We start from the raw sequence: 27,947 nt of genomic DNA on the forward strand, positions 1-27,947 counted from the left end.
AAAGTGAAGCTGACAACAGATAACAGATATAAATGCTAATGGTTTTACATTATTAGAAAAAAAATAAACAATTATTTTGACTTTCCAAGGTACATATTATTAGTTAATTTGCTTCTCTATTAAGAAGGATGGAAAAAATAAATTTTTCTAACCTCGAAATTCAGTTTAAGCTTCACAAAAGTACAATTTATGATGAAATGTGTAATATTTCTGTAGACCAGATATGTCAAACTCAGGTACAGTATAATTATATTTGACCCGCGAGATTATATCAAATATGTCTTTGAGCTGGCCCGCCGATTACAGATTACAGATATAGAGACTTTATTTATTTAAAAATTTTGTTATTATTTTATATTATGCTTGTTCTGGGTTCAATGTTTAAGCAAAACTATTATTAAACATGTATTTTAATAAGAAAAGGTTTAACATTACATATCTCGAAAGAAGAGAAAACATGCAAATGTTGATGAAATTTTTCAATAAATATTTAGCTTGGCCCATGACTTAGTCCCAGTTTTAAATTTCGGCCCTCTGTGAATTTGAGTTTGACACCCCTGCTGTAGATGAAGTGAGAAACTGTAGTGGGTTCAACTTTTCAGTAAGAATTTGTTCAGTAAAACCTCAAAATCTTTGTCAAAAATGCTTGGTGTTTATCGTAATCGCTTCTTAATTTAACAAATAACATAAAAGACAATTGTAAATGTTTTTAAAAGTAGTCTCTAATGTCACTCACATGTACCCGGGTGATTTTCATTTGCGAAATTTCCCTTGATTTTTCTGATTTTGTGATTTTAGTCTGAAGTGAATTCCAGTTTTCCCATTGAAATCACATTATGTTAAATTTTTCCTCCAGTTGCCTCCATCATTGCATAATATTTTTGAACTATAAAAGCACCTGTGATTGAATAAATGTAAAGTCGAGCTGTTTAATGTCACACTGTGTCAGCTCTATGGTTCTGACAATGCTTGAGTGACACATGATTAAACCGATTATAGTTATGGTTCAGATGATAGATGCATGTTTCCGCAGGTGCAGGTGTGTTATGTAAGAGCGATGAGATAATTCAGGCATCAAGAACAATTACTTGTACTTGTCTGTCCACAGCAGAGGAGAACACAAAGTACTTCTGTCAGTAACTATTCACGGCCTATTGGGTTGTATAACAAGACACTGGCCCTATCCCGCAATGTGTGCAGGTCAACACTTGGAACGTGCAAGATGATAGTGGTGGAGGTAGTAGTGGTAGTGGTAGTAATAGTAGTGGTAGTAATGATGGTAGTGGTTAGAGTGGTAGTGGTAGTAGTAGTAGTAGTAGTGGTGGAGGAGATATTAGTAGTGGTAGTAATGGTGGTATTAATAACGGTCGTACTAGTAGTGATAGTAGTAGTAGTAATGGTGGTAGTAGTAGTAGTACTAGTAGTAGTAATGGTGGTAGTAGTAGTAGTAGTACTAGTAGTAGTAATGGTGGTAGTAGTAGTAGTAATGGTAGTGGTAGTAGTGGTAATGGTGGTGGTAGTAGTAGTGATAATAGTAGTAGGAATAGTAATGGTAGTAGTAGTAATGCTGGTAGTAGTAGTAGTAGTAGTAAGTAGTAGTAGTAGTAGTAGTAGTAGTAAGTAGTAAGTAGTAGTAGTAGTAGTAGTAGTAGTAGTAGTAGTAGTAGTAGTAGTAGTAGTAGTAGTAATAATAGTAGTAGTAATGGTAGTAATAGTAGTAGTAGTAGTAGTAGTAGTAGTAGTAGTAGTAGTAGTAGTAGTAGTAGTAGTAGTAGTAGTAGTAAGTAGTAGTAGTAGTAGTAGTAGTAGTAGTAGTAGTAGTAGTAGTAGTAGTAGTGTAGTAGTAGTAGTAGTAGTAGTAGTAGTAGTAGTAGTAGTAGTAGTGGTAGTGGTAGTAGTAGTAATGGTAGTAGTGGTAGTAGTAGTAGTAGTAGTAGTAGTAGTAGTAGTAGTAGTAGTAGTAGTGGTAGTAGTAGTGGTAGTAGTGGTAGTAGTAGTAGTAATAGTGGTAGTATGTAGTAGAAGTAGTAATGGTAGTAGCAGTAGTAGTAGTAGTAGTAGTAGTAGTAGTGGTGGTGGTAGTATGTAGTAGAAGTTGTAATGGTAGTAGTAGTAGTAGTAGTACTGGTAGTGGTAGTAGTGGTAATGGTGGTAGTAGTCGTAGTAGTAGTAAAGGTAATAGTAGTAGTAATGGTAGTAGTAATAGTAGTAGTAGTAGTAATGGTAGTAGTAGTAGTAGTGGTAGTAACAGTAGTAGTAGTAGTAGTAGTGGTGGTGGTGGTGGTAGTAGTAGTAATGGTAGTAATGGTAGTCTTAGTAGTAGTAATAGCAATAGTAGTAGTAGTAGTAGTAGTAGTAGTAGTAGTAGTAGTAGTAGTAGTAGTAGTAGTAGTAGTAGTAGTAATGGTAGTAATGGTAGTCTTAGTAGTAGTAATAGTAGTAATAGCAGTAGTAGTAGTAGTAGTAGTAGTAGTAGTAGTAGTGATAGTGATAGTAGTAGTATAGTAGTAGTAGTAGTAGTAGTAGTAGTAGTAGTAGTAGTAGTAGTAGTAGTAGTAGTAGTAGTAGTAGTAGTAGTAGTAGTAGTAGTAGTAGTAGTAGTAGTAGTAGTAGTAGTAGTAGTAGTAGTAGTAGTAGTAGTAGTAGTAGTAGTAGTAGTAGTAGTAATAAATAGTAGTAGCTCAATCCCTCCTGTTATCATTCTAAATGTTATACTCAGTCTCTTTGTGTTTATACTGACATCATGTGGCAGATGTTTATATGTTTTGTCCAAGCATGGTGAAGTTTATTTAAAATATACAGACCTGCCCTAAAAATATCAAAACTATACACAACCAAACCAAACCAAAGTATACTTTTACTTCCACGGTATAAAATAATTTTATAGACTATTGTGTAGAAGTACACTATGGACCAATGAAAAACAGTTCATTATAAACAGTGTGTAAAATGTAAATAAACCTATATAATAATGATAACAATACATTTTATTTATATAGCACTTTTCAGGAGCACATATCAATATATTCAACAGAGCAATAAACAAATAATACAAGATATAAACAGTGAATCATGTGTTGTGTTTCCCGCAGGAGCCCGAGCGAGGGCCTCCAGAGCCAATGGGTCAAACGGCGTGTCCCGGAGCCCACCCAGGCGAGCGGACCCCAACGCGGCCCCCACCCTGCGCTCGCGGGTCCTCGGGCTGCTGCAGACCCTGCGCCTCTCTGTGGAGCTCGTGGTGGCCCTGGCTGCCCTGCTCTGCTGGATCACTGTGGGAGTGGTCATGTTCGACTTTGTAGAATACAAAACTGTACCTGGTGAGTACGACTGAAATACAAACAAATACTTCTGTTTATTAAGGACAGGATACTAATCAGCTCCAGTACTGATATGCGCCGATGTATATACATATTTTAAATCATTATTCACAGAGATGAGTTAATAAGCGCGTTTCACAACTTTCAGAGACTAGAGTGTAGTTTTGCCATAACGGTAATGCTAACAACAACTAGCATTCTAACCCTGCACTTTCTGATTTTCTGATGATAAAATATTTTAAAATTAGATGAAGAGAGCACACAGCTTGTTATGTCATTTTAACCTTAAGAGCTGCTTGTACAATATATATCTATTTATACTGGGACAAAACACATGGGAAATATTTGATACATTCATCCATCTGGGGGATGGGGGCGGCAGTCCCAGACTTCCTTCACCCCGGACACTTCCTCCAGCTCCACCGGGGGGACCCCAAAACATTCCCAGGCCAGCCCAGAGACATAGTCCCTCCAGAGTCTTCTGGGTTTTCCCTGAAGAAAGGGCCTGGGCGCCTCTCTTGGTTTTCCCAAGAGAGGCACCCAGGAGGCATCCGGAACAGATGCCCAAGCCACCTCAGCTGCTTCTCTCGACGTGGAGGAGCAGCGGCTCTACTCCAAGCTCATACCGTGTGACTGAGCTCCTCACCCTATCTCTAAGGGAGCGCCCAGCCACCCTGTGGAGGAAACTCATTCCGCTTGTATCCACGATCTTGTCCTTTCGGTCATTACCCAGAGCTCATGACCATCGGTGATAAATATGAGATGGTGAATGCAGCAAACGCCAGAATAATGTTTTCACTGATTTAATTGTTTATTTCACTCTTTTTTTTAGACATTCAGCAAATTGTCAGTGACCCTGTCCAAGCAGTAACCGACGCTGTGGACGAAGTAACAAGTCTAATTAATAAATTCCAAGGTAAGTTCCTGTTATGGTTTTATATGATTACACACAAAAAACATTGCAGTGAATATTTAAATAACTGAATGTTTGTATTTGTGTTTAGAATGTGCGCCTGACTTAAGTGACCCGATGGCAGCGGCCACTTATGCAGCCGAGGAAATAGCACACGCCAAAGATGGATTTGTACAATATTTCTCAGATGAGGAGGGTAAGATCAGGATTTTGTCTGTCTCTCTGTCCATCCATCAATAATATGTGGGCTGAAGATGTAAAGGGTGAATTATATAAACTTAATCAACGGAAATTCATAAAAAAAAAAAAACAGTCATTTCAAATTCAAAATCTGGTGAAGCAATGAGATGATCTTTCATTTTCAGGACTCTTTATGACAAACTTACACATCTGCGAACATTTTGACAAGCTCTAGTGTAATTTCAAGGCATTTAAGAAGAAAAAAAAATTCTTAGAGAGGGGATGTTACACGAAATCCATCTGTTCGTAAATTTTTGCTCACTAATAATATCATATTTATAAAAAGCTACTACCTAATTTTAGTTCTCTAATTGTTCTAAACTACTTCAAGATACACTATGACACTTTCCTGGTAGACGGTCCGTAACTTGCTTGTCTCCATGGAGAAGATATTGCTTTGCCTGAAATGTTCCACAGTATGGCGTTAAACTTACCTCAATAGACACAAGAGTAGGGTGACCAGACGTCCCTTTTTACCCGGGACAGTCCCGGTTTTCAGCCCTGTGTCACCTGTCCCAGCAGATTTCATCCAAAGCCACTGATATGTCCCAATTTTATACAAAAAATGTCCCAAGTGTCCCTATTTTTGACAAATTTGATCCCTGCCAACAGAAAAGAGAACCAGACATTGTCATTTGTTGAGGTAAAATACAGAAAAGCTGCTTAAAAACGACCAAAACACAAAGAAAATGTGACAATATACTGACTCACATTAGTGCCGACTGCGTAACAATTTTCCTTAATTACCACTCGTTTCACAATTTTATTATTATTTTTGAAAATCTGGTCACCCTAGACAAGCAGGAGATACTCAGAGAACAATATAAATTTCCTTCTAACTTAAAATTTGTGGCTGTTTTATCAGTTAAGTGGCTGGTGAAAGAACAAAGTATAAGTGGTAGTAGAATAGTAGTAGTAGTAGTATGAATATTCTTGTTTATATTTCCTGTTTTACCCTCAGGAGTCTTCTATCTGAGTTACGTGGACCCTGTGGTGATTGGGCGTCGAGCGTTCCACACCGCAGATGAGTTCATGAGTGAGGTGGGGGACACTGTCCAGGAGAGACTGTGTGCTGTGGCGGACTACGTAGCGGACACAGTACTGGACATACACAAAGGTCAGTCTCAAGAACCGTCTGCGGTCTTTAAAAGGGAAGGGTCCGCTCGCCGTAAATTGAGAGCGAGCCATAAATACTTGGACACTGATACTTTGCGGCTGGTGGCATCAACATTTCCAGAGGTGGGGTGAAGCTAACTAAAGCTGTCTGAAGTTCTGTGACTGAATTTAGACGTTATTTTAGCTTTGTAAACACAATCTTACCAGAAAGTACAGACTTAAATAGAACTATAACAGGTGAGCTGATTTGTGCTTCTAAATAATGAACGTTCGTATTGATCACACTGCAAATTTCTCTGATTTGACCAAGATTTTAAAACTTATATCATCAATATATTCATCTTGTTTTCAGATTTATTATCTACTTACTAGACCAGAGACTGATTAATTCTAGTCTAGAAGTCATTTATTTTAAGATAACTTGTCAAGTAAAATTATCTTGCGGCATGGACAGATCATTTCAATACTTTCAAGTCATTTTCTGATAGATTTAAGAGTTTATATCTTCAGTTCTGGTGCTGTTAACATCCAATTTGTATTTTTCCATGAGTTTTCAGGTCATTTAGAAAAATATTAGACTTTACACTGTGTCACCATGGTAATGCTGCTGAACATTCTTCTATAGAACTACATGCTATATCTTCCCCCCAGCAAAATGTCACTGAAAAGTATCAATGATATAATATATTGTACCATGATGTGGTTGTTACAATAAATAGGCTACCGTAGCACTAAACCCCATAGGCCTACTGCTGTAACTGTAAAAAATAAATTACATTATAGTGCAGTTTTTCTGAAGTTAAATGTTTAAAATGTCATCCCTCTTGTAGGAAAACTGGACATAAGTTATTTAGACCCGGTGGTGATAGGCCGAGGAGCCTTCACTGCGACTAATGACTTCATATCTGGTGTCATGGCCAACATCCAGGGGGCGCTCTGTTCCATCGTAGACTCTCTTCTGGACGTGGTCAAAGGTACAACTGGATTTCAATTTCTTTTGTACTTGATTAGGGGGACCAGACGTTCTTATTTGCCCGGGACAGTCCCAGTGTGGAGTCCTGTGTCCTCGTCCCAGCAGATTTGTCCCAGTTTTATACAAGAAATGTCCCAAATGTCCCTATTTTTGACCAATTTGATCCAAACCAGGACTAAACTAAGACTAAACCAGGACTACATCAAGTCTAAACCAGGACTATAACAATTTTTGACTGATCTGATCCCTGCCAACAGTAAAGATGAGCATACATTGTCATTTGTTTTGCCAAAATCCACGTTTGCAAGACCATAAACAAAAAAACACAACGTCAGAAGTCTCTCAAATTATGACTGACGTGAGAATGCGCAATGTTACACACTTTTTTCACCCTATACTTGCTGGGGTTACTATATAAATAAGTGTTTTATTTGTTTTTGCAGGAACTACAGACGTTAGTTTTATAGACCCTGTGGTGATCGGGCGGAGTGCATTCACCGTTACCAATGACGCTGTGGATGGAGTGGTGGGTTACATTCAGGATAAGCTGTGTTTCATAGTAGACTGCATTCTGGACATCACTAAAGGTTGGTCTCAAATATATAATATAGCCTAAATAGCCCTTTCAAGTTTATTTATAAGAAAGAGTAAACCTCAGGTAAAAGCTCAGAACCTCCAGTACGATTGGCTGCAGGCGCTGGGTAAAAGTAAAAGTGACATTTTGAACATGTTTACCTTGTATTTTAGTCAAGTTTATCAAATTTAAAACCTTGCATACTGTTTCAGTTGTATCTTAAGCTACATGCCACGGTAAATGAAATGACTGAAATGTGTTTTTATTCACAGGAACCATCGACCTGAGCTTTATGGACCCTGTGGTCATTGGAAGAAGCGCCTTCACCGTCACCAATGAGTTTGTGAGCGGAATCACATCAAACATCCAGCGAGTCCTCTGCTCTGTCCTGGACATTATTCTGGACACTGTTGGAGGTGAGTGATGCTTTTGACATAGTTGTAGTACTTTTAGTGGTAGCAGAGGTAGTAATGGTAGTCATGGTAGTGGTAGTCTAATTAAGTAGTAGTCGCAGTAGTAGTGGTGGTTGATATAGTAAATTAAAAATAAGTTTCTTCTTTGGTGTCCAGGTGTGATGGAAGCTGTGGGATTCAGTCCCTTGTCAGTTCTGAGGACGACAGCCGACGTCACCAAAGAACAAATGAGCTCGCTCGGTGACTACATCTCCACGACCTTCATGGGTGAACAAGGTACAGTATGTTCAACTTCAATGATTTGGTTAATTATAACGCAAACTTGAAGCAAGATAAATAAACTTCAGTTCTAAAGTCAATGGAGAATGCCAGACATGTGACTAAAAAGTTACCTGTGGTCATGTTGTCCCTAATGTAAACAAAGGTTAGTCTCCAAAGGAAATATGCATAAACTGCCCAGATCTGCTGTGCTGTTGGGATTTTTAGAACAACATATGACATAATACAAGAACTGCTGCATTTGAAAACAAAAAAATGGCTTACTGTGTTTTTCTGACTATAAGTCACACTAGCCAAAAAATGCATAAAGAAGAAGAAAAAACATACATAAGTTGCACATTTTGAGAGAAATTTATTTGATAAAATCAGAGACCAGGAACTGACATTTTATCTTGAAAGGCAAGTTATAGTAATAATAATAGAACAGAGAACAACAGACTGTTAACATCACATATGAACAGTTCTTCAGATAAATATAACATAAACAACAGAACAAATTAAGTTGACCAAACCCTCCATCTCACTCCAAATCACTAAATCCACTGAATTCTTCATCCTCGCTGTCACTTCTGAGCCACTCCGTGACCTCTGGAGGTAAACGGAGTGCCACTTCCCCAGACTCAGCATCAGTTCCAGTTAGAATTATTCCGGCCTTTCTGAATCCTGACAGGATGGTTTTGGTTGTCACTGAAGTCCAGGCTTTGTCGATCCATCCAATGACTTCCAGGAAAGTTGCATGGCACAAACTCCCGGTTACCGTGAAGCTGTGTTCTCCATCCCCACTTTCTGCCAGTCACTCACAAGTTTCTCGCTCACTCCAAACTTTCTTTCTGCTGCTCAATTACTGTTATCGGCTGAATATTTCCTTACTTGCAGCAGGACACATGCAGGAGACATGTGTTGTAGGGCCCCAAGTGACAGTGGTACAGGAGTAATAGGAGCAGCAGATACTGACATACAAGTCTAGAGCCTCTCGCGGCTGTCAGTGTAAAGATTTTAATATATAAGTTGCACCAGAGTATAAGTCGGAGGAAACACCCAAACAATGAAAAAACTGTGTGAAAAATACGGTAATTGAAAAATAATTTATGCTTAAAATGCTCATCAATTATTTGCATTTGTGATTAGTATGCAAATATATAATGCGCTGACTGGCCTTGTCGAGTGCTTGCATTCATGTATTTGTGATTTCAGGGATCCTGCCTGACGTCTCTCTGGAGCCCATGAAGGTGGTGGAAGAGGCTGTGTTGGAAGCTTCAGAAACCAAAAACGCTTTCGTGGCTTATCTGTCCAGCATGTGTTGGCGAACAAGGTATTCACATTTATGCAAAGTCCAAAGGTTGAAACAGATTCCGTGAAATCCTTTTTCCAAAACTAAAATGATTCTTTTTGTTACACAGTGGAGGAAAAGAAGGAAGAACTGCCAGCAGACATAGTGGAAGCGCCTCAAGAAAAGCAAGAAGAAGTAACAACAACTGAAGAAGAAATAACTACCAAAGAGGAGGAGGAGGAGGAGGAGGAAGAGGAAATAACTACTAAAGAGGAGGAGGAGGAGAAGGAAGAGGAGGAAGAGGAGAAAATAACATCTGAGGAGGAGAAGGAAATTGAACCTGCCATCACTCCTGAAGAAATTGAGGAGGATGAAGCTGTTGTGAAAGCTGATACAGTAGAAACATCACCTGTGGAGGAAGAGGAGGAGGAAGAGGAGGCTGTAGCTGTAGAGGAGGAGGAAGAGGAGGTGGAGGCAGAGGCAGTAAAGGTTGACATTGTTGAACCATCACCAGTGGAAGAGGAGGAGGAAGAGGAAGAAGAGGCCGTGAAGGTTGAAACTGCAGAGCCACCAGCTGCTGAGGAGGAAGAGGAGGAGGAAGAGGGCGAGGAAGCAGAGCCATCACCTGTGGAAGTGGAGGAAAAGGAACTGGAGGAGGAGGCAGTGAGGGTTGAGGCAATGGAACCATTACTTGCTGAGGAGGAGGAGGAAGAGGAGGAGGCAGAAGCAGAGAAGCCTTTAGCTGTTGAAGAAGAGGAAGAGGAGGAGGAAGAAGAACCATCACTTGCAGAGGAGGAGGAGGAAGAAGATGAAGAGGCAGTTAAGGTTGACACTGTGACGCCACCACCTGCAGAAGAGGAGGAGAAAGAGGATGAGGAAGAGGGTGAAGAAGAGGCAGTAAAGGTTGACGCTGTGGAACCACCCTCTGCTGAGGAGGAGGAGGAACCATCTGCTGAACCTGCAGTGGAACATGTTTTAGCTGTAAAGCCCCAGAACATCAGCGAGGAAGCAGAGGAAGAGAAGGAGGAAGAGGCAGCTCCAGTCCTGGCAGCCGTGGAGCAGGAGGACTTCTCAGACACCGTGGACGACCACGACGAAAACAACAACAACAGCGAGAAGCTTAAGACCGAACCAGGGAGGAAAAGGAGGCTGCACATCCTCTCCCACAGGCGACGAAGAGACGCTCGCAAAGAAAGACCTGTGGAGGGGAAACCTGACAAAGGTACAGAGAATACTGACATCATTCTTAAGGCCCCATTTACACATACACGGGTATTTTTAAAAACGAGACATTTCCTTCATTTGTACACATCTTTTACATGCAAACAGCAAATTCGCCTCTAAAAACAAATCTTTCTAAAAACTCCGGCTAGAGTGGAGATTCTGGAAAACTACAGTTCGACGTTTACATTTAAAATTAGATAAACAGAGTTGACATACTAAAAGTGAGACCAGTGTTTCCCTTTTACTTTGATGATAATGGAGCATTCAGAGCAGCAGTCGCACACTTTTCATGTGTTTGCATTTGCACACACAGCTGATGTTTCATATCCACGACCAGAGAGAAATGAGGCTCGGAGATCAGCAACTTTGCCACTTCTTTAATAGATCTGTGGAGAGGCGAGCCCACTCACTAATGCACATTTTTCAAGATATTTTTGAGTGATCCTTACAACTGTAATGAAATGAATGCTGCCGGTTTGAATCTAATCCAGGTGCCCCCCAGAGGTTTGGTGTAGTTACGATGGAGCTCGATGGAGTATTTATGCGGGTTGATGTAAATTAAAACTTTTTTGAAAACAATGCTATGTGCATGATGTTATTTTGGAGAATGGAGGGAGGGAAATATTTGTTTCTCAACATACCCGGCTATGTCTTAACGAAGCCTAAGAAAGGTATAGGTTTGTTTTGGGACATGCAGATGACCCATGAACCTTTATATGCCGTTTTGTTTACATTCTATAATTGTACTGTTTTGTTCCAATTTATGATCCACAAACCTTATCATGACTTGTTTGGCTCCACAAACTTGCCATACTCATTTCATGGCTGAAAGTCCTTTCACCTTACTGAATAATGGCACCACTTTCTAAAACTATTGGGTTAAAATTATTTCATTTTTGTTGTTTGTGCTATGAGATAAGACTGTGAACTTTGTGCCATTTTTTGTTGCATGTGGATATGCCTAGTAATCACAGAAACATTATCCATAAACCACAAAAGAAAGCTGCAATCTGACAGTTAAATTTAGTTAAATTAAATTAAATTAAATCATGAAATTGACCATATTACAATGTTTCCCATTCTGTTTCAGATGAAGAGGTTTCCGAAAAAGAACCCGAATCTAAGAAATCTTTGAGGAAGAAAGAAGCTAAAGAAAAAGAGGCCATATCCCTTAAATTAGAAAAAGAAAAGAAACCATCCAAAAGGAAACTAGCCAAAAAGGAGAAGGAACATCTGAAGGAGACTCCCCCAACTCCTGAGGAACCCAAAGAAGAACCTACAAATAAAACCATAATTGAGAAAGCCCCAAAAGAAAAGCCAGTAAAGGAGGACAAGAGGCGTTCTAGAAAGATCAGCCTAATAAGGAAACTTTTGAAACATAAGGAACAGCCCAAAGAAGAGAAAGAAAAGAAGCCTTCAAAAACAAAGGAGGTGGAGAAAGAAGACCTCAAACTTCATAAAGAGGAAAAGCCAGAGAAAAGGGAACCAGCTGAAACAAAAGCAATTAAGAAAGAAGAGGCAGAAAAGGAAGAACCATCTCCACCCAAAACACCGGTAAAGGAACCCTCAAAGGACAAAAAGGAGAAGAAGAGGGATCTAAAAGAAGACAAATTAGTTACCAAAGAGAAAAAAGAAAAGGCTGACAAGATAAAATCCAAAGAAGAGGCGGAAGACAAAGTCAAGCTCAAAGAACCAAAAGAACCCAAGAGACTTCCAAAAGAAGACAAGAAAAAAGAAAAGGAACCTCCCAAAGATAAGAAACAACTCAAAGAAAGGAAGGCCAAAGCAGAGCCTCTCGTCAAAGAAAAGGAGGAGAAGAAACCTATTAAAAAAGAACCAAAAGAGGTTAAGAAATCCAAAGAGCCCAAACAAGAAGAAAAGGAACCAAAGAAGATTCCCAAAGAGTTCAAAAACATAACCACTCCTGCAGCAGAAGTGGTGGAAAAGAAAGCACCAGAAGTGAAGGAGGAAAAAATACCAAAGGAATCTCTCAAAGTGCCAAAGATGGAAAAGATGAAACCTAAAGAAAAGAAAGAAGCAAAGGAGCCTCTCAAGGTCAAGGAAAAGAAAGAGAAGGACATCAAACTCTCCAAAAAGAAGGTTGACGACAAGCTTCCTAAAACAAAAGAGCCTTCAATAGATGAGAAGAAGGTAACACCTGTCAAAGAGAAGAAAGAATCCAAGGAGCCTCCAAAAGAAATCCATCCTCCAACAAAAGAGATGAAGAAACCCAAAGAAAAGAAGGAAAAGGATATCAAAGTATCCAAAGAGGAAAAACCCAAAAAGAAGCCTGAAAAAGAGGCTACTGAAGAAGTAACGCCTCCTAAAGAGAAGGCCCCAAAAGAGAAGAAACCTTCTGTAGAAGAGGTGACACCATCCAAAGAAGAAGAAAAGAAACTCAAAGAAAAGAAAGACGTGAAGGAAGCTCCTAAGGTCAAAGAGGCCAAGAAGGAGAAAGCTTTTAAAGACATCAAGCCTCAGAAAATGAAACCTAAAGAGAAGAAAGAAACCAAAGAGCCCACAAAGAAACCCATGAGAGAGGTTGTGGTGGAACTTCCGAAAGACCTCAAACTAGACAAGAAGGTACCTGAAGAAAAGATCAAAGCAAAGGAAGAGGCTCCTAAAGATGTTTCCAAAGAACCAAAAGAAAAGAAACACGAAAAGGAGATACCCAAGGAGAAGAAAAAGGCAGAAGAACCTTCTAAAATTGAGAAAGAAGAAGTTCCAAAACCCAAAGAAAAAGGACTTCGCAGACATAAGAAGATAGCTGAGGAGAAACCCAAAGAGAAGAAAATTGAGGAACCTTCCAAAGTTCAAAAGGAACAGCCTCCTAAAAATGTCACAGAGGAAACAAAGAAGCCCCAAGAAAAGAAAGTCCTTATAAAAGAGAAGAAACTGGAAAAAGAGAAACCTAAGGAGGAGAAAAAAGTTGAGGAACCTTCTAAAGTTGTGAAAGAAGAAGTTCCAAAACCCAAAGAAAAGGGACTTCGCAGACACAAGAAGATAGCTGAGGAGAAACCCAAAGAGAAAAAAGTTGAAGAACTTCCTAAAGCTGAAAAGAAACAAACTCTTAAAAATGTTACAGAGGAAACAAAGAAACCCCAAGAAAAGAAAGTCCTTCTAAAAGAGAAGAAACTGGAAAAAGAGAAACCCAAGGAGGAGAAAAAAGTTGAGGAACCTCCTAAAATTGTGAAAGAAGAAGTTCCAAAACCCAAAGAAAAGGGACTTCGCAGACACAAGAAGATAGCTGAGGAGAAACCCAAAGAGAAAAAAGTTGAAGAACTTCCTAAAGCTGAAAAGAAACAACCTCTTAAAAATGTTACAGAGGAAACAAAGAAACCCCAAGAAAAGAAAGTCCTTATAAAAGAGAAGAAACTGGAAAAAGAGAAACCCAAGGAGGAGAAAAAAGTTGAGGAACCTCCTAAAATTGTGAAAGAAGAAGTTCCAAAACCCAAAGAAAAGGGACTTCGCAGACACAAGAAGATAGTTGAGGAGAAACCCAAAGAGAAAAAAGTTGAGGAACTTCCTAAAGCTGAGAAGAAACAACCTCTTAAAAATGTTACAGAGGAAACAACGAAACCTAAAGAAAAGAAAGTCCTTCTAAAAGAGAAGGAAAAGAAGATACCCAAAGAGGAGAGGGCAGCAAAGGAAGAGCCTCCAAAAGAAACCAAGGAGAAGAAGGAAAAACCTCTAAAAGTTGCAAAAGCAGAACCCTCTAAAGATGTCAAAGAAGAAATCAAGAAACCCAAAGAAAAGAAGGATAAAAAGGAGGAAAAGCCACTTCCAAAAGAGGACAAACCTGAGAAGAAACCAGTGGCAGATAAGGAGGTGAAGGTTTCTGAAGACAAAAAAGCCAAGGAGCCTTCCAAAGATATTAAAGAAGTTCCAAAACCCAAAGAAAAGGGACTTCGCAGACATAAGAAGATAGTTGATGAGAAACCCAAAGAGAAGAAAGCTGAGGAACCTTCCAAAGTTCAAAAAGAACAGCCTCTTAAAAATGTCACTGAGGAAATAAAGAAACCTCAAGAAAAGAAAGAGAAGAAATTGGAAAAAGAAAAACCCAAGGAAGAGAAAAAGAAAAAAGTGGAAGAACCTACAAAAGCTGATAAGAAACCTGTCAAAGAAGAGAAAGAAAAGAAACCAAAAGATGACAAAGAAGTAAAGAAGGTTCCAAAAGAAATTCCCAAAGACAAAAAAGTGGGAAAGAAGGAACCTACTAAAGAAAAGAAAGAGGACAAGAAACACAAAGAGAAAGAAGTCCCCAAAGAACCTTCCAAAGAGGAGAAGAAAAAAGTCAAGGAAATTGCACCTCCTAAAGATGAACCGAAGGAGGAAAAGGTGAAGAAATCCCCAAAAGAAAAGAAAGAAAAGGAACCAACCAAGGACAAAAAGGAAATCCCAGCAGAAATCAAAGAGGTGCCCAAAGAAAAGAAAGAGAAAAAAGAAATGAAGATCATCCCATCTGTGGAGCTAAAAGAGAAGAAGGTCTCCAAAGAAAAGGTAAAAGAACCAAAAGAAGAGAAACCACCCAAAGAAGAGAAAGAAGTGAAGAAACCTACCAAGGAAAAGGCGAAGGAAGACGAGAAGGAGCCCAAAAAGACTAAAGGTGGGCTGTAGGTTGAGATGTAGGCTAGTTTTGAAAGTACTCTTTAAAGTATTTTGGTTTCGTTTGTAGATGTTCCACGGCATAGGACAGTTCGTAGAATCCAGGTAGTCAAGAAGGAAGTTGCGTCCGTGGTGAAGAAGGAACATCTGAACGTCACAAAAACAGGTAAGTGCACAGTAATGGAATATTTAGAGTTTTTCTTAGCTTTTCAATTGTTTCAGACATAAAACTTGAATTTTCTTATCTTTAATAATTTCACTCTTTAGCTTCCAAAATGCCATATTTCTTATCACTCCTATCACTGTTGTTATCTCAGCTCCTCTGTGTTTTGAAAGTTCATGCACCATCAACTTTTTGTGCATTTCTTTCCTGATTTTAAATCTTCTAAATAAATACCTATTGTAAAGTCACGGTATGAAACTTTTCTGGTACAAGGGGCCCATCAGGTATACACGCCTGATCTGTGGAGAAGCAACATAAAATCTTAGCATAAATACAAGATATTTTTAAAGCCATACTGTGGAACATCATGATACGGAAGCCCCGAGCGGCAAGCAAAAAAAAAAAAAAAAAAGGCGTGTCATTTGGGCTCAATTTTCAAATTAATTTTTTATTTTTATTTTTTTCTTAAAAAAATAAATAAATAAATAAATAAATAAATCTAAATTTTTCATTTTTTTTTTCTTGCACCAACAACTTAAAAATGTTTTTCTCATCTTTTTTTTTCTTTGCAGCAACAGCATTTTTTTCCCCACCTATTGACGTGGCTGATAAAAAAAAAAAAAAAAAAAGCTAATGCTCCCTAAATTTTCTTGCATTAAAAATATTTGAGGGGGGCTCCTCATTCTACCTCAACTTACCTGAACTGTACAACTGTTTTCTGTTTCGTTGCAGAGGTCAAAGCTCCCAAAGACAAAGTAAAAGCCGCCCCTGTGAAGCCTGGTATGTTTTTAGGAATTCACAATTTTCCAAAACATTTCCTTCAATAATAATGTATTTTTAATGTGAAAATAATTGTTTTCAGAACCTGTTTCCAAAAAGACCAAAGTAGCCCCAGTAGTTAAAGGTGAGTTACACTAACAGCAATATGAACACAGCTGTATCATGATTAAAGCCACAGTACGCCACTTTTTAGCTCGAATTCAATTGATACCTTTTTTTTTTTTGCAGAAGCTGAAGCTCCTGCCAAAAACGAGTCTCTATTCAAAGAAAAAGTGAAGATACAGCCGATAAAGAAAGGTAAGTCTGACTGTTTTTTTTTTTTTGTTTTTTTTTAAGGTAATTAAACAACCAAAAAAACTGTTATTGTTACTTAGTGCTGGTGAGACCAAAAGAGAAAATCAGAGCGGTACTCAGACACAAAGGTAATTACTTAATAAATACTGCAATCTGGCAAGTATTGTGTAACGCTGCATAGGTTGTTAGTTAAAGGTGTTCTGTATCTCTTATCGTAGCACCTGTTTCCAAAGTCAAACGGCCATTAGCTGTTCACAAGAAAGGTACACAGTTCTCTGCAGTAGCCTATGCAGTACAGAACAATATGCAGAGAGCTCGCATATTGTTTAAAGGCCCATATGACGCTATTTTCTGATCTATGTTATAATGTTTCCTCATCACAAACAGACCTGGAGTTGTGTTTTGTTTCATTCATGTTTAAATCCTGCATATTTAGTCTGAGTTCTTTTCTCAAAACAATCTGAAGCCTCCAATGTGTTTTTAAACTCCGTACACCTTCACTAGAATCATTTGGATCATTTCGAACCTGGAATTGCCAAACTCTATTGAACCAAAGGTCAAAAAGTCGCTGTTAATTTGAAAATTAACTTCATTTTGAGCTATGGAGATATAGTCAGACTCACAATAACGGATTATTTAGACATATGTGAATGAAACAAAACACAACTTCTGGGGTGTTTTTGATGAGGTAGCAGCATTATAACAGGATTAAAGCTCACGATAATCCTTTTTGTGTAACGTAGGACATGTGTAGCATGTGAGAAACGTGTAATAGATAGTTTTTCCAATTCATCAACCATTCACAACCAGACATTGCCAGCTTTGCACTAATAAGAACTTTAGCTAATTCCAGACTGGCAGCTTACTGGACCTTGTAACCGTTCAACATATTCTCATATTTTCTGAATGTTATTTCTTCCTCAAAAACATACCATTTTATTTAGGCTAAATTCTTTTCTCAAACTGTTCCACACTCTGTTCCATATCATCACTAGAATCATTTGGATAATTTCAGATGTGGAATTGTCAGTCTCTTCTGAACTAAAGGTAAAATGTAGTTACTAACTGGAAAACTACAGCTTCATGACATCACAAGGTGGAACAGATCATTTTGGTGCTTTGGAAATGTAGATAGACTAATAAAGGGTTACTTAAACATGCGTGAATGAAACAAAATGCAAGTCTAGATATGTTTTTGAGGCAATAACAACATAAAAATATGGCTTAAAGCTCACAAGAGTCAATATTGTGTAATATACAGTACCAGTGAAAAGTTTTAGAACATCCTACTTTTTCTAGTTATTTATTGCAATTCAAGTCGTGCAAGTCCAATGAAGAGCTTGAAATGGTAAAAAGGTAAAAACTGAACAGTCAGAGGTTAAAAAAAGATTAAAAAATAAATAAATAAATAACAAAACACAAGTCCAAGCTCTGCCAAAACTACCTCAGGAAAAAAGAACAAGATGTTAAAATTGAAAACATGGAGTGTCCAGCAGCACAGTGTCCAGACTTAAACCCCATCGAGCTGGTTTGGGATGAACTGGACAGAAGAGTGAAGCAACCTACAAGTGCCACACATTTATGGAAACTTCTGCAACAGACTTGGGAAGAACTTTCTGAAGAATATTTGATTTCTATCGTAAAAAGAACAAGCCACGAGTGTGTTCAGCTGTTCTATCTGCCAAAGCTGGACACTTTCATGAATCAAAAGTTTAGAATATGTTTCGGTCAACAGTAAAAAGTTAAAAACTGGAAAACATGTGGTGTTCTAAAACTTTTGACCTGTAGCGTAGAACCTTTAAGACGTGTTTATGGCCCAAACACTAAAACATGAGCAGGTAAGTGTGTAATCAAGTCCATACTTTTAACATGTGGTTTTCTTTTACTATAGAAGCTGAAATCAAACCTTTGTCCATCAGAGAAGGTAAAGCATTGCACATACACACATACACTTGAATGTCCATATTTTGTGTATTATCGTGAGAAAAACTGATTAGATATAGTCAGTGTTGGGGAGTAACAGATTACATGTACCAGAGTTACGTAATCAGAGTACAAATTATAAGTAACTGTATTCGGTTACAGTTACTGTTTCCATGAGTGGTAATTGGATTACAGTTTCTCACATTTTGGGCTATATCCCTTTTTTTTTTTTGGTAATTCCACTCATTGCCGGACACTAAACCAGGACTAAAACCAAGTCTAAACCAGGACTAAATCAGGATTGAACCAGGACTGAACCCAGGTCTAAACCAGGACTAAAACCAGGTCTAAACTAGATCTAAACCAGGTCTAAACTAGATCTAAACCAGGTCTAAACCAGGACTAAATCAGGATTGAACCAGGACTGAACCCAGGTCTAAACCAGGACTAAAACCAGGTCTAAACTAGATCTAAACCAGGTCTAATCTAGATCTAAACCAGGGCTAAAACCAGGTGTAAACCAGGATTAAAACCAGGTCAAAACCAGAGCTAAAACCAGGTCTAAACCAGGACTAAAACCAGGTTCAAACCAGGACTAAACCAGGTCTAAACTAAATCTAAACTGGGGCCAAAACCAGGTCTAAACTAGATCTAAACCAGGTCTAAACTAGATCTAAACTGGGGCTAAAATCAGGTCTAAACTAGGTCTAAACCAGGTCCATTTTTAATATGTAAGTAAGTAAAGTAAAAAGTAAAGACTGGGCTTTTAATTGTCTTTTAGCAAACAAAACATCTTGTGTGAAGATTTCCTGATCTTTGCTTCTCTATAGAAAATCAAGTAATCCAAAGTATTCAGATTACGTTACTCACTTTAAGTAATTTAATGGATTATGTTACAAACTACATTTTGGGGTATGTAATCTGTAATCTGTAGGGGAATACATTTTAAAAGTAACCTTCCCAACACTGAATATAGTCCATATTTTCTTCTTATATTAACATTATAAACATGATCAAATGCCTTTCTCCCTGGTCACTGAACAGCGTTAAAGGGAGAGCCCAGGCCTGTCCGCATGAGGAAAGGTACCAAACTGTAAACCTAAACTTGTGTGCAGACGTACAGTAGATGAGCTTAAAGCTGCTTTTGGAATGGCTTTGACCACACCGCCAGCTCAGACCATCCACACTGTTTGAAAGAGAATACCATCTGGATAGAGTTTGCTCAGATAACTTTCATTTAAAGACCTGATTTTTCCCCATATTTGATCAAACTTTGTCCTGCTCTACAGTAGTACAGATGTATTGGCAAAGCAGCTCAAAATAAGTCCGCTGTGTGCTCTCTGCATTTAATTATGAAGCGCTTTTTTGTAGTAATTAGCATGCTAGTTGTTTTAACGCCACTCTGGTCCCTGAGAGTTTTGAAAAGTGCTTATAAACTCTTAAACTTATAAATAATTAGGATGCTCAGAATCCACAAGGTAAGTGAGGAATAATTTTGAACCACTGCGAACTGTAGTGTAGTGAACTAGTTTTGTTTTTCATGTTTTCAGTAAAAATCATATACAGCGCTTTTAAACTGTCACCTTCACTAACATCTTGCAGCTCATGTAACACGCCTGATGCAGCATAAATAAGTGAATATAATTTTTGTACTATGTCTGACTCTGTGTTTCTCTTACAGAAGTGGAGGATCTTAAAGAGAAGGAGAAAGCTCCAGTAAAGAAAGGTAGCCTACTCTAACTATCTCATATCAAATTTGAGCATTACAATAACTTAAAATAATTGTACTTAGCATTTGAAACATTGCAGTAACATCACATTGGGGGTGTTCTACCTGTGTCTCTAGGTTGCACAGAGTTCCTTTAAATAGCTGGTCAATCATTTATAAGGTACCATGTTTTATTAGCCTACAAGTCCTTATTGGAATACTGGTGAAGTATTATAAAAATATTTGTGTAAAAAAATATAAAGTAATTGAGGGTAGTAAACATTTATAACCTGTGTATCATTTGTTCATTCGTTTTTCAAAATAAAACCAAAAATAAGAAAATGAAAAAAAAATATATATATATACAGTATATATATTTTCTTCATTGTTTATCTCCAAAACCAAAATGAAAAAACGGATAACGGCCGTTTCCGAGACTTAAACTGCGATGCCGGACTAAACCAGCACTGAACCAGGACAAAACCAGGACTAAGACAGGACTAAGACATGACTAAGCCAGGACTAAAGCCAGGACTAAACCAGGACTACGCCAGGACTAAACCGGTCTTAGTCCCGATCTCAGGTTTGGTCTGGTCTCTGTCCCAGTCTCATTCCTGGTCCTGGTTCCTGTCTGGTCCCTGTCTCTATCCTGGTCTCAGTCCTTATCACCCAACAGTCTAAGCGGCCGCTGACAGTCAGTACTGGTTCAGTCCTGGTTTAGTCTTGGTTTAGATCTGGTTTAGTGCTCTTTTAGTCCTGTTTTAGTCCTGGTTCAGTCTGGTATCGCAGTTTATGTCATAGAAACGGGAAATGACGGTTATTTGTTTTTTTTCCATTACAGTATTTATTTAAACACAAAATCGAAAACTGAAAAAACGAATCGTTATCTATTTTTTTATTTTGGTTTTGGAGACAAATAAAGAGAAAACTGCTGTTTTTTCAATTTCTTATTTTTGGTTTTATATTGAAAAATGAATGATACATGGAATATTTATACTGACTCAGGTGACTGGACAGTCCCAGTTTTGAGCCCTGTGTCCCCTGTCTCAGTGGATTTATCCAGAACCTCTGATTTGTCCCAGTTTTATACAAGAAATGTCCCAGGTGTCCCTATTTTTGACCAATCTGATCCCTGCCAACAATAAAGAGAGGCATAAATTGTCACTTGTTGCTTAAAAATGCCCAAAACACAAAGTAAATGTGACTATACTGACTCACGTTAGTGCCGAGTGCAGAACAGTTTTCCTTAATTACACAATCGTTTCACAATTTTATTATTACCAACTACCTCAGACTGGGGGTGTCTCAGTTTTTGATTTTGAAAAGCTGATCACCCTGAAACTTTTCAGTGACACCGAGCTGGTGGTGTCCTACATGTATCTGTATGGTAGAATGTTCAACAGGAGACACAATGCACACTGTCATTAGCAAACACTCTTGAAAAAGTTTTAAGACAGTCAGAAAACTCAAGAAAAAATACAAAATGGATTTAATCAGCGCATTTTCAGGCGCCTGTGATCAAAACCAATCTCTATGGTCCTGTTTAAGTTTGATTTTCAGCAAAAAGGTGAGAGTGACTGACTGAAAAACTGTTTAGATTTTGTTAACACAAAGCTCAGATTAAGCAAATTAATTAATGTACCACACCACCAAGCTGTAAAGTATCAGTACCCCTCTATGTATTATTCAGGCTGCACCACATATCCAGATGGAGACAGAATAATCCAAACGTATCCACATGTAACCTACTTCTGTTTTGTTTGCACTGATCCTGTGAACAGCAGCTGCCGTGACTATTGTTCATTAATTAGGTCAGCTTTGTCACTCCGATGTCACTCCGAGGAAGAATGAACATTTGTGATTTGTGTCGTCCTTAATTGTTTTATTGTTCTATGGTTACATTATTTAGATCACGTGAAGCGTCTATTAGCTGATCTGAGAAGAGGTACAGCTTTCAATAACAGTAGGAGTGCACTGTAGCGCTTCCTAATGGCTAATGGTGGTACTGCAGTTACATGCTTCGTGCTAAATTTGCTTTAACCAAAAATGTCATGGCATTTTGTCTAGTAAAAAATCACAGAGCTTTGTGAGTAGTGGACGTGTTATGAATTACAATTCTGGCTGATAAATGTCTAATATGATTTGTTTTTTCTCCTTTTTCAGAAAAACTAATAGAGAAAAAGAAGTCCAAGGAGGAGAAAGGTAAGTTCAGTTAGTTATATGACTCTGAGGAAGGATCGCTTTTGTAGTAGTAGTTGTAGTACTTTTCCTCTACTCCTTGTCCGTCACGGCGATGTTATTGCTTTGCCTGGAATGTGCCATACAGGTGTTTTTATTTCTAAAAATACACTCTGACCTGTATCGTGTCCTTCGTGGGGACAAGCGCCACCGCACAGTTATGCAGTGCACCCGCCCATGGGTGAGTGACAGGGTGACACTGGGTCAAGTGGGAGAGTTGTCATCTAATAACCCAGATTCCCCTCTCGTCAGTTCATCCTGTCTTTCACTCTCCTGTGTGAATGTGCTGTGAGGGATCATCATCATTATTAGCGGGTCCCTGTCAGTCCCAGAGACGCTGTAATCTTCCACCACAGTCCAACACAGATAGATAGATAGATAGATAGATAGATAGATAGATAGATAGATAGATAGACGGAGAGATAGACGGAGAGATAGATGAATAGATGGATAGATAGATGAATAGATAGATAGATAGATAGATAGATAGATAGATAGATAGATAGATAGATAGATAGATAGATAGATAGATAGATAGATAGATAGATAGATAGATAGATAGATAGATAGACGGAGAGATAGATGAACATAGATGGATAGATAGATAGATAGATAGATAGATAGATAGATAGATAGATAGATAGATAGATAGATAGATAGATAGATAGATAGATAGATAGATAGATAGATAGATAGATAGATGGATGGATAGATGGATAGATGGATAGATAGATGGAAGAATGGATGATAGATGGATAGATGAATGGATGATGGATGGATGGATGGATAAAAAGAAGGATAGATGGATAGATGAATGGATGATAGATGGATAGATGGATGGATAAATAGAAGGATGGATAAATAGAAGGATGGGTGGATAGATGGATGTATGGATGTATGATAGATGGATGGATAAATAGAAGGATGGATAAATAGAAGGATGGATGGATAGATGGATGGATGGATGATAGATGGATAGATGGATGGATAAATAGAAGGATGGATAAATAGAAGGATGGATGGATAGATGGATGGATGGATGATAGATGGATAGATGGATGGATAAATAGAAGGATGGATGGATAGATGGATGGATGATAGATGGATGGATAAATAGAAGGATGGATGGATGGATGGATGGATGGATGGATGATAGATGGATAGATGGATGAATAAATAGAAGGATGGATGGATAGATGGATGGATAAATAGAAAGATGGATGGATAGATGGATGGATAAATAAAAGGATGGATAAATAGAAGGATGGATGGATAGATGGATGGATGATAGATGGATGGATAAATAGAAGGATGGATGGATGGATGGATGGATGATAGATGGATAGATGGATGAATAAATAGAAGGATGGATGGATAGATGGATGGATAAATAGAAAGATGGATGGATAGATGGATGGATAAATAAAAGGATGGATAAATAGAAGGATGGATGGATAGATGGATGGATGATAGATGGATGGATAAATAGAAGGATGGATGGATGGATGGATGGATGGATGGATGGATGATAGATGGATAGATGGATGAATAAATAGAAGGATGGATGGATAGATGGATGGATAAATAGAAAGATGAATGGATAGATGGATGGATACATAAAAGGATGGATAAATAGAAGGATGGATGGATAGATGGATGGATGAATGATAGATGGATAGATGGATGGATAAATAGAAGGATGGATGGATAGATGGATGGATGATAGATGGATAGATAAATGGATGATAGATGGATGGATGAATGATAGATGGATAGATGGATGGATAAATAGAAGGATGGATGGATAGATGGATGATGGATGGATAGATGGATGGATAAATAGAAGGATGGATGGATAGATGGATGGATGATAGATGGATAGATGGATGGATGATAGATGGATAGATGGATGGATGATAGATGGATGGATGATAAATGGATAGATGGATGGATAAATAGAAGGATGGATGGATAGGTGGATGATGGATGGATAGATGGATGGACAGATGGATAGATAGAAGGATGGGTAGATGCCTTCCATACTGTGGGACATTCTTTGCAATGCAATAACATCTCCATGGAGACAAGCAGGCGGACCTCCCATCAGAAAAGATACAAAGTGCAGCATTTGATGAAGACTTGTGCTTGATCCACAAGTGAAATTATTTGGACGCAGTAACTCACACATCACATTATATTACAATAACACAGAATAAAAAAAAAATGTTTAAAAATTTGAATAAACTTCTAAATAAGTAGCAATAAAAAATAGCAAGAGATTGGAATCAATAAAACACAAATTGAACAAATGTATGTACAGTAAGTAAAAAACAAATATTGTAATATAAATACAATATACACAGCAGTAGCAGTAGCTCCTTATAAAACTTTCTCTAAGAATAGGTAATTAAAGTACTTCCTGCATGTTTTGTTTCCTGATACTGATACTTGACTTAAATAATTTATCTTTGCAGAAGAGAAGGTTCTCAAAGAAAAAGCTGAGCCCGTAAAGAAAGCTCCTAAAGAAGAACCTAAAGGTACTGCAGAGTCCTACAGTACACACTCACTCTAACTCTGACATGTACTGCAGTATTACAGTACACACTCACTCTAACTCTGACATGTACTGCAGTATTACAGTACACACTCACACCAACTCTGACATGTACTGCAGTATTACAGTACACACTCACACCAACTCTGACATGTACTGCAGTATTACAGTACACACTCACTCTAACTCTGACATGTACTGCAGTATTACAGTACACACTCACACCAACTCTGACATGTACTGCAGTATTACAGTACACACTACACCTGACATGATGGAATACATGTTTTATTGTTTTTGTTTTGTGTCTCACAGCTTCAGCACCAGAGAGCATCACAGTGGAAGGTAAGTGCACATTCTCCCCTCCCTCTGTTGGTGGGTGGGGCTGTGGGGGTTGTGGGTGTCCGTGGGTGGAGCTGTGGGTGCCGGTGGAGGGTGTGTCTGATGTTTTGTGCTGTTTCCCCTGTGTCTCCAGAGGATCTGCCCTACTTCCAGTGCTTCTTTGTGGACGAGGACGAGGCCCAGTTCCCGTTCTACTCCTTCTCCCCGCTGGTGTTCTGAGCGACCCAGGGGACTTCCTGTCATGTGACTGGGGCAGAGGAGGGTCTGAGGGGCTAAGAGGCTGGAGCTCTGAGCTGCCTCACCTCTCCTGTTTGGTGGAGCTCTCTCACACATACAGATAGTGTTGTTCTCTCTGTTTAACTGTCTGTCTCAAATGAGGTGCTCTTATCTATATGGAACCAGTGCACTTTGTCACATTACAACATTATTGAAACAAGTGCTAGTGTGATGCACAGGACAGACTTGAGTATCTGATTACTACTTGAAAAGTACGTGTATACCACGTTTGTCTATTTCCATATCAGGGTTTTATTTTTTTTGTTGTTTTCAGCACTCATTTGTACCTGTTTGTTTCGAAGGGAACAGCCATGCCTTGTATTTGAGAGCTCCCAAACATACCTGACGAGTCTTATGCGTGTGCACCCTGTGGCCTCTGGGGCAGGCACAGAGCTGTGCTGTGGTGCTGTGGAGCTCAGCTCAAGCATTCACTACATGATGTTTTATTGAGTCACTTAGAAACATGTGGCAAACAGCCACTCTGCTCTGCATTCTAATGTGGCCCTTTGTGCAGCCGGACACTGACACAATGTGAGTCTGAGCTGTTACAAACAGTGAAAGCATAGAGCTGGATCACAGCACTATTGTTTATGAGAGTGCAAAAAGACATTTAGGAAATGATGAAACTATATGGACCAATATGAGCAGTATGAGCTAGCCCTCTGCTCGTCCAATAGTACAGAAGAAAACATGTAAACAAACTCTATAACTATTTATGAAACAAACTCAAACGCACTGTTCTCGTGCACTGGCCACTGTTGTGTTCACACAAACACATGATTGATTTAACAGTGCACTCATAGTGCATACTGTACATTTGATTTAATTTTTTTGTATTTGAAATGATTTGTATTTTCTCCATGAGTGTTGTGTTTAATATTTATTGAGGACCTATGTGCAATAGTCTGCTGCACACTTTATTTAAGCAGTTATTGCCAGTTCCATTTGTAAACATGAGTTTGTTGGAGATTGATCATCAAATACATAGGCCCTCCCTCCCATTGTCAGGAGCAGGAGTGACAGTATAGGGGTCTGGTATTTCACAGGACAGGACCAGTCTGAGACAGAGGCTCTGCTGCAGGTCAGAGCAGCACAGAGCCAGTACATCCCATAATACTCTCTATGGACCCTGACCTGAGGAAACCAGACTGCTATACTTTAGTCTATTAGATGATCTCTGCTGTTTCAGCAGCACAGTTTGGGGTGTGGTAGTAGTTAATTTTAGATTTATATTAGTATTAATGTGTAATTGGCCTCACATCTCGTATTTATAAGTGATTCAAGTGAACTCCTGATAACAGGAGTCAAACCAGGTCAAAGAGATCTCAATGTTAAATCCACAGTCTAACAGGGTATGTGCAGTCTATTGTATCAGAGCAGAGCACAGTATGTTTGAGTGCATGCATGAGTCTTTAAATATGTCACACAGTTCTGTCAGTATCAGACGCCTGCTCTAAATTGGCTCTTCTGTTCCATTCTAATCATTGATATCATGTTCAAATTCGATTAAAATCAGAAATGTGCATGTTTCATAAGTCTCTGCTGTTTCCTTTAATGCTCACATTAAGACACTTAATGATTTACTCTAATAACTGTAAATGTGTTTGGAGGAAAGCAAACACAGATAGGAGAGGTTACATGGAGTCATTCCCCTGACGCAGTCGGCTCTGCCTCTGCTCCTCAGACACAGAAGATACAGTGTAGTTACAGCCACGGTCAGCTTTCCTCCTCCTCGACATTTCAGCTGCACACACCAGCCTTTGAACGCAACTTTTCTATTGTGCAAAGTTGTGAGAAAACCAGACATTTTGGGCCCCGTCTAAAGAAGCCCAGATTTGATTAAAATGAATAGACTGGCCCGGATCCAGAGGGGTTGAGTCCAGTTAGCAGGGAGCTTTTGTTACTACGCTCATTCAGAGGTGCAAACTCTTGGCAGCGGCGAGCATAGCAGACAGAGCACTCCCAGACCGCTCACACTGACGCTCACACTGCCCAGATTCATGCTGCGCTGTGGGAATGATGAAGGCTGGACAAAGGAGCCAGAGAATTCCCAAAGAGCTAGGCAGGGCACATACACGCACACAAGTGGGTAGAGTAGCCGAAAATTGTTCTAAAGTACGGGAATTGTTACTTAATATTACTCAAATAGAAGAGCAAAGTTGTGGTTCAAGAATTGACTCAAGTAAGTGTGAAAAAGTATTTGGGAATAGTACTATCCAAGTAAGAGTGAAAACATCTGCTTTAAAATTTGTTGTGAAAGGTCAAAATATAAAATAATGCACAAAATCTGGTGTCAAGAGTACTGTTTCTTTAAACCAAATATCGCTAAAGTAGAAGTACAAGGGAGTGGACAAAGACAATACTCAAAGTATTTGGTAACTTAAATCATATCAGAAAGAGTTGTGCAAGAAACACAAATGTTCATATTGTCAACAACTTTTGTCACTTGTAGACTTACTTTTTAATACATAGAGAAAGATTTCCATAAGTAATAATAGAAAAAAACATAACTTTTGCTCAAGTAAGAGGACTGTTACTTCAAACTAAATATTACTCAAGTAGCTAGTAATAGTAGCTGTAGTTTTGGTAGCCCAAGTAATGATTCAAGTAAAAAGGCACTTGGGAAAAGTACTACACAAGAAATTGAAAGAGAAACTGTCAGGATGAAACATCTGGTTTAAAGTTTGCTGTGAATGTAATTGGAAGGACAAAATATTAAATAATGCACAAAATCTGGTACTTTAA

General features: G+C 38.6%; 1 protein-coding gene across 1 annotated transcript; it reads left to right on the forward strand.

Moving 5' to 3' along the window:
• Positions 1 to 223: 223 nt before the first annotated feature.
• Positions 224 to 26,725, forward strand: si:ch211-266g18.10 (titin). Its single transcript, XM_055160783.1, has 26 exons — positions 224 to 236; positions 3,093 to 3,317; positions 4,150 to 4,233; positions 4,322 to 4,426; positions 5,432 to 5,587; positions 6,417 to 6,560; positions 7,003 to 7,146; positions 7,406 to 7,549; positions 7,703 to 7,822; positions 9,020 to 9,124; positions 9,226 to 10,317; positions 11,410 to 14,925; positions 14,995 to 15,090; positions 15,820 to 15,867; positions 15,950 to 15,991; positions 16,096 to 16,164; positions 16,242 to 16,289; positions 16,380 to 16,424; positions 18,053 to 18,085; positions 19,129 to 19,167; positions 19,766 to 19,810; positions 21,702 to 21,737; positions 21,956 to 21,994; positions 24,505 to 24,567; positions 24,900 to 24,929; positions 25,060 to 26,725. The coding sequence occupies exons 1-26, from the start codon at positions 224 to 226 to the stop codon at positions 25,143 to 25,145; spliced, it is 6,567 nt and encodes a 2,188-aa protein (XP_055016758.1). The 3' UTR covers positions 25,146 to 26,725.
• Positions 26,726 to 27,947: the final 1,222 nt, after the last annotated feature.

This window comes from Boleophthalmus pectinirostris, unplaced genomic scaffold (genome assembly GCF_026225935.1).
Source record: "Boleophthalmus pectinirostris isolate CB_2022bp ecotype Guang Dong unplaced genomic scaffold, ASM2622593v1 HiC_scaffold_10, whole genome shotgun sequence".
NCBI classification, from domain to species: Eukaryota; Metazoa; Chordata; class Actinopteri; order Gobiiformes; family Gobiidae; genus Boleophthalmus; species Boleophthalmus pectinirostris.

Bases quoted from the DNA above. Each gene is read 5' to 3' on its own strand.
- si:ch211-266g18.10 (XM_055160783.1), top strand. The intron at 16,290-16,379 runs GTAATTACTTAA...CTCTTATCGTAG, and splicing joins AGCGGTACTCAGACACAAAG to CACCTGTTTCCAAAGTCAAA. The intron at 21,995-24,504 runs GTAAGTTCAGTT...TTATCTTTGCAG, and splicing joins GAAGTCCAAGGAGGAGAAAG to AAGAGAAGGTTCTCAAAGAA.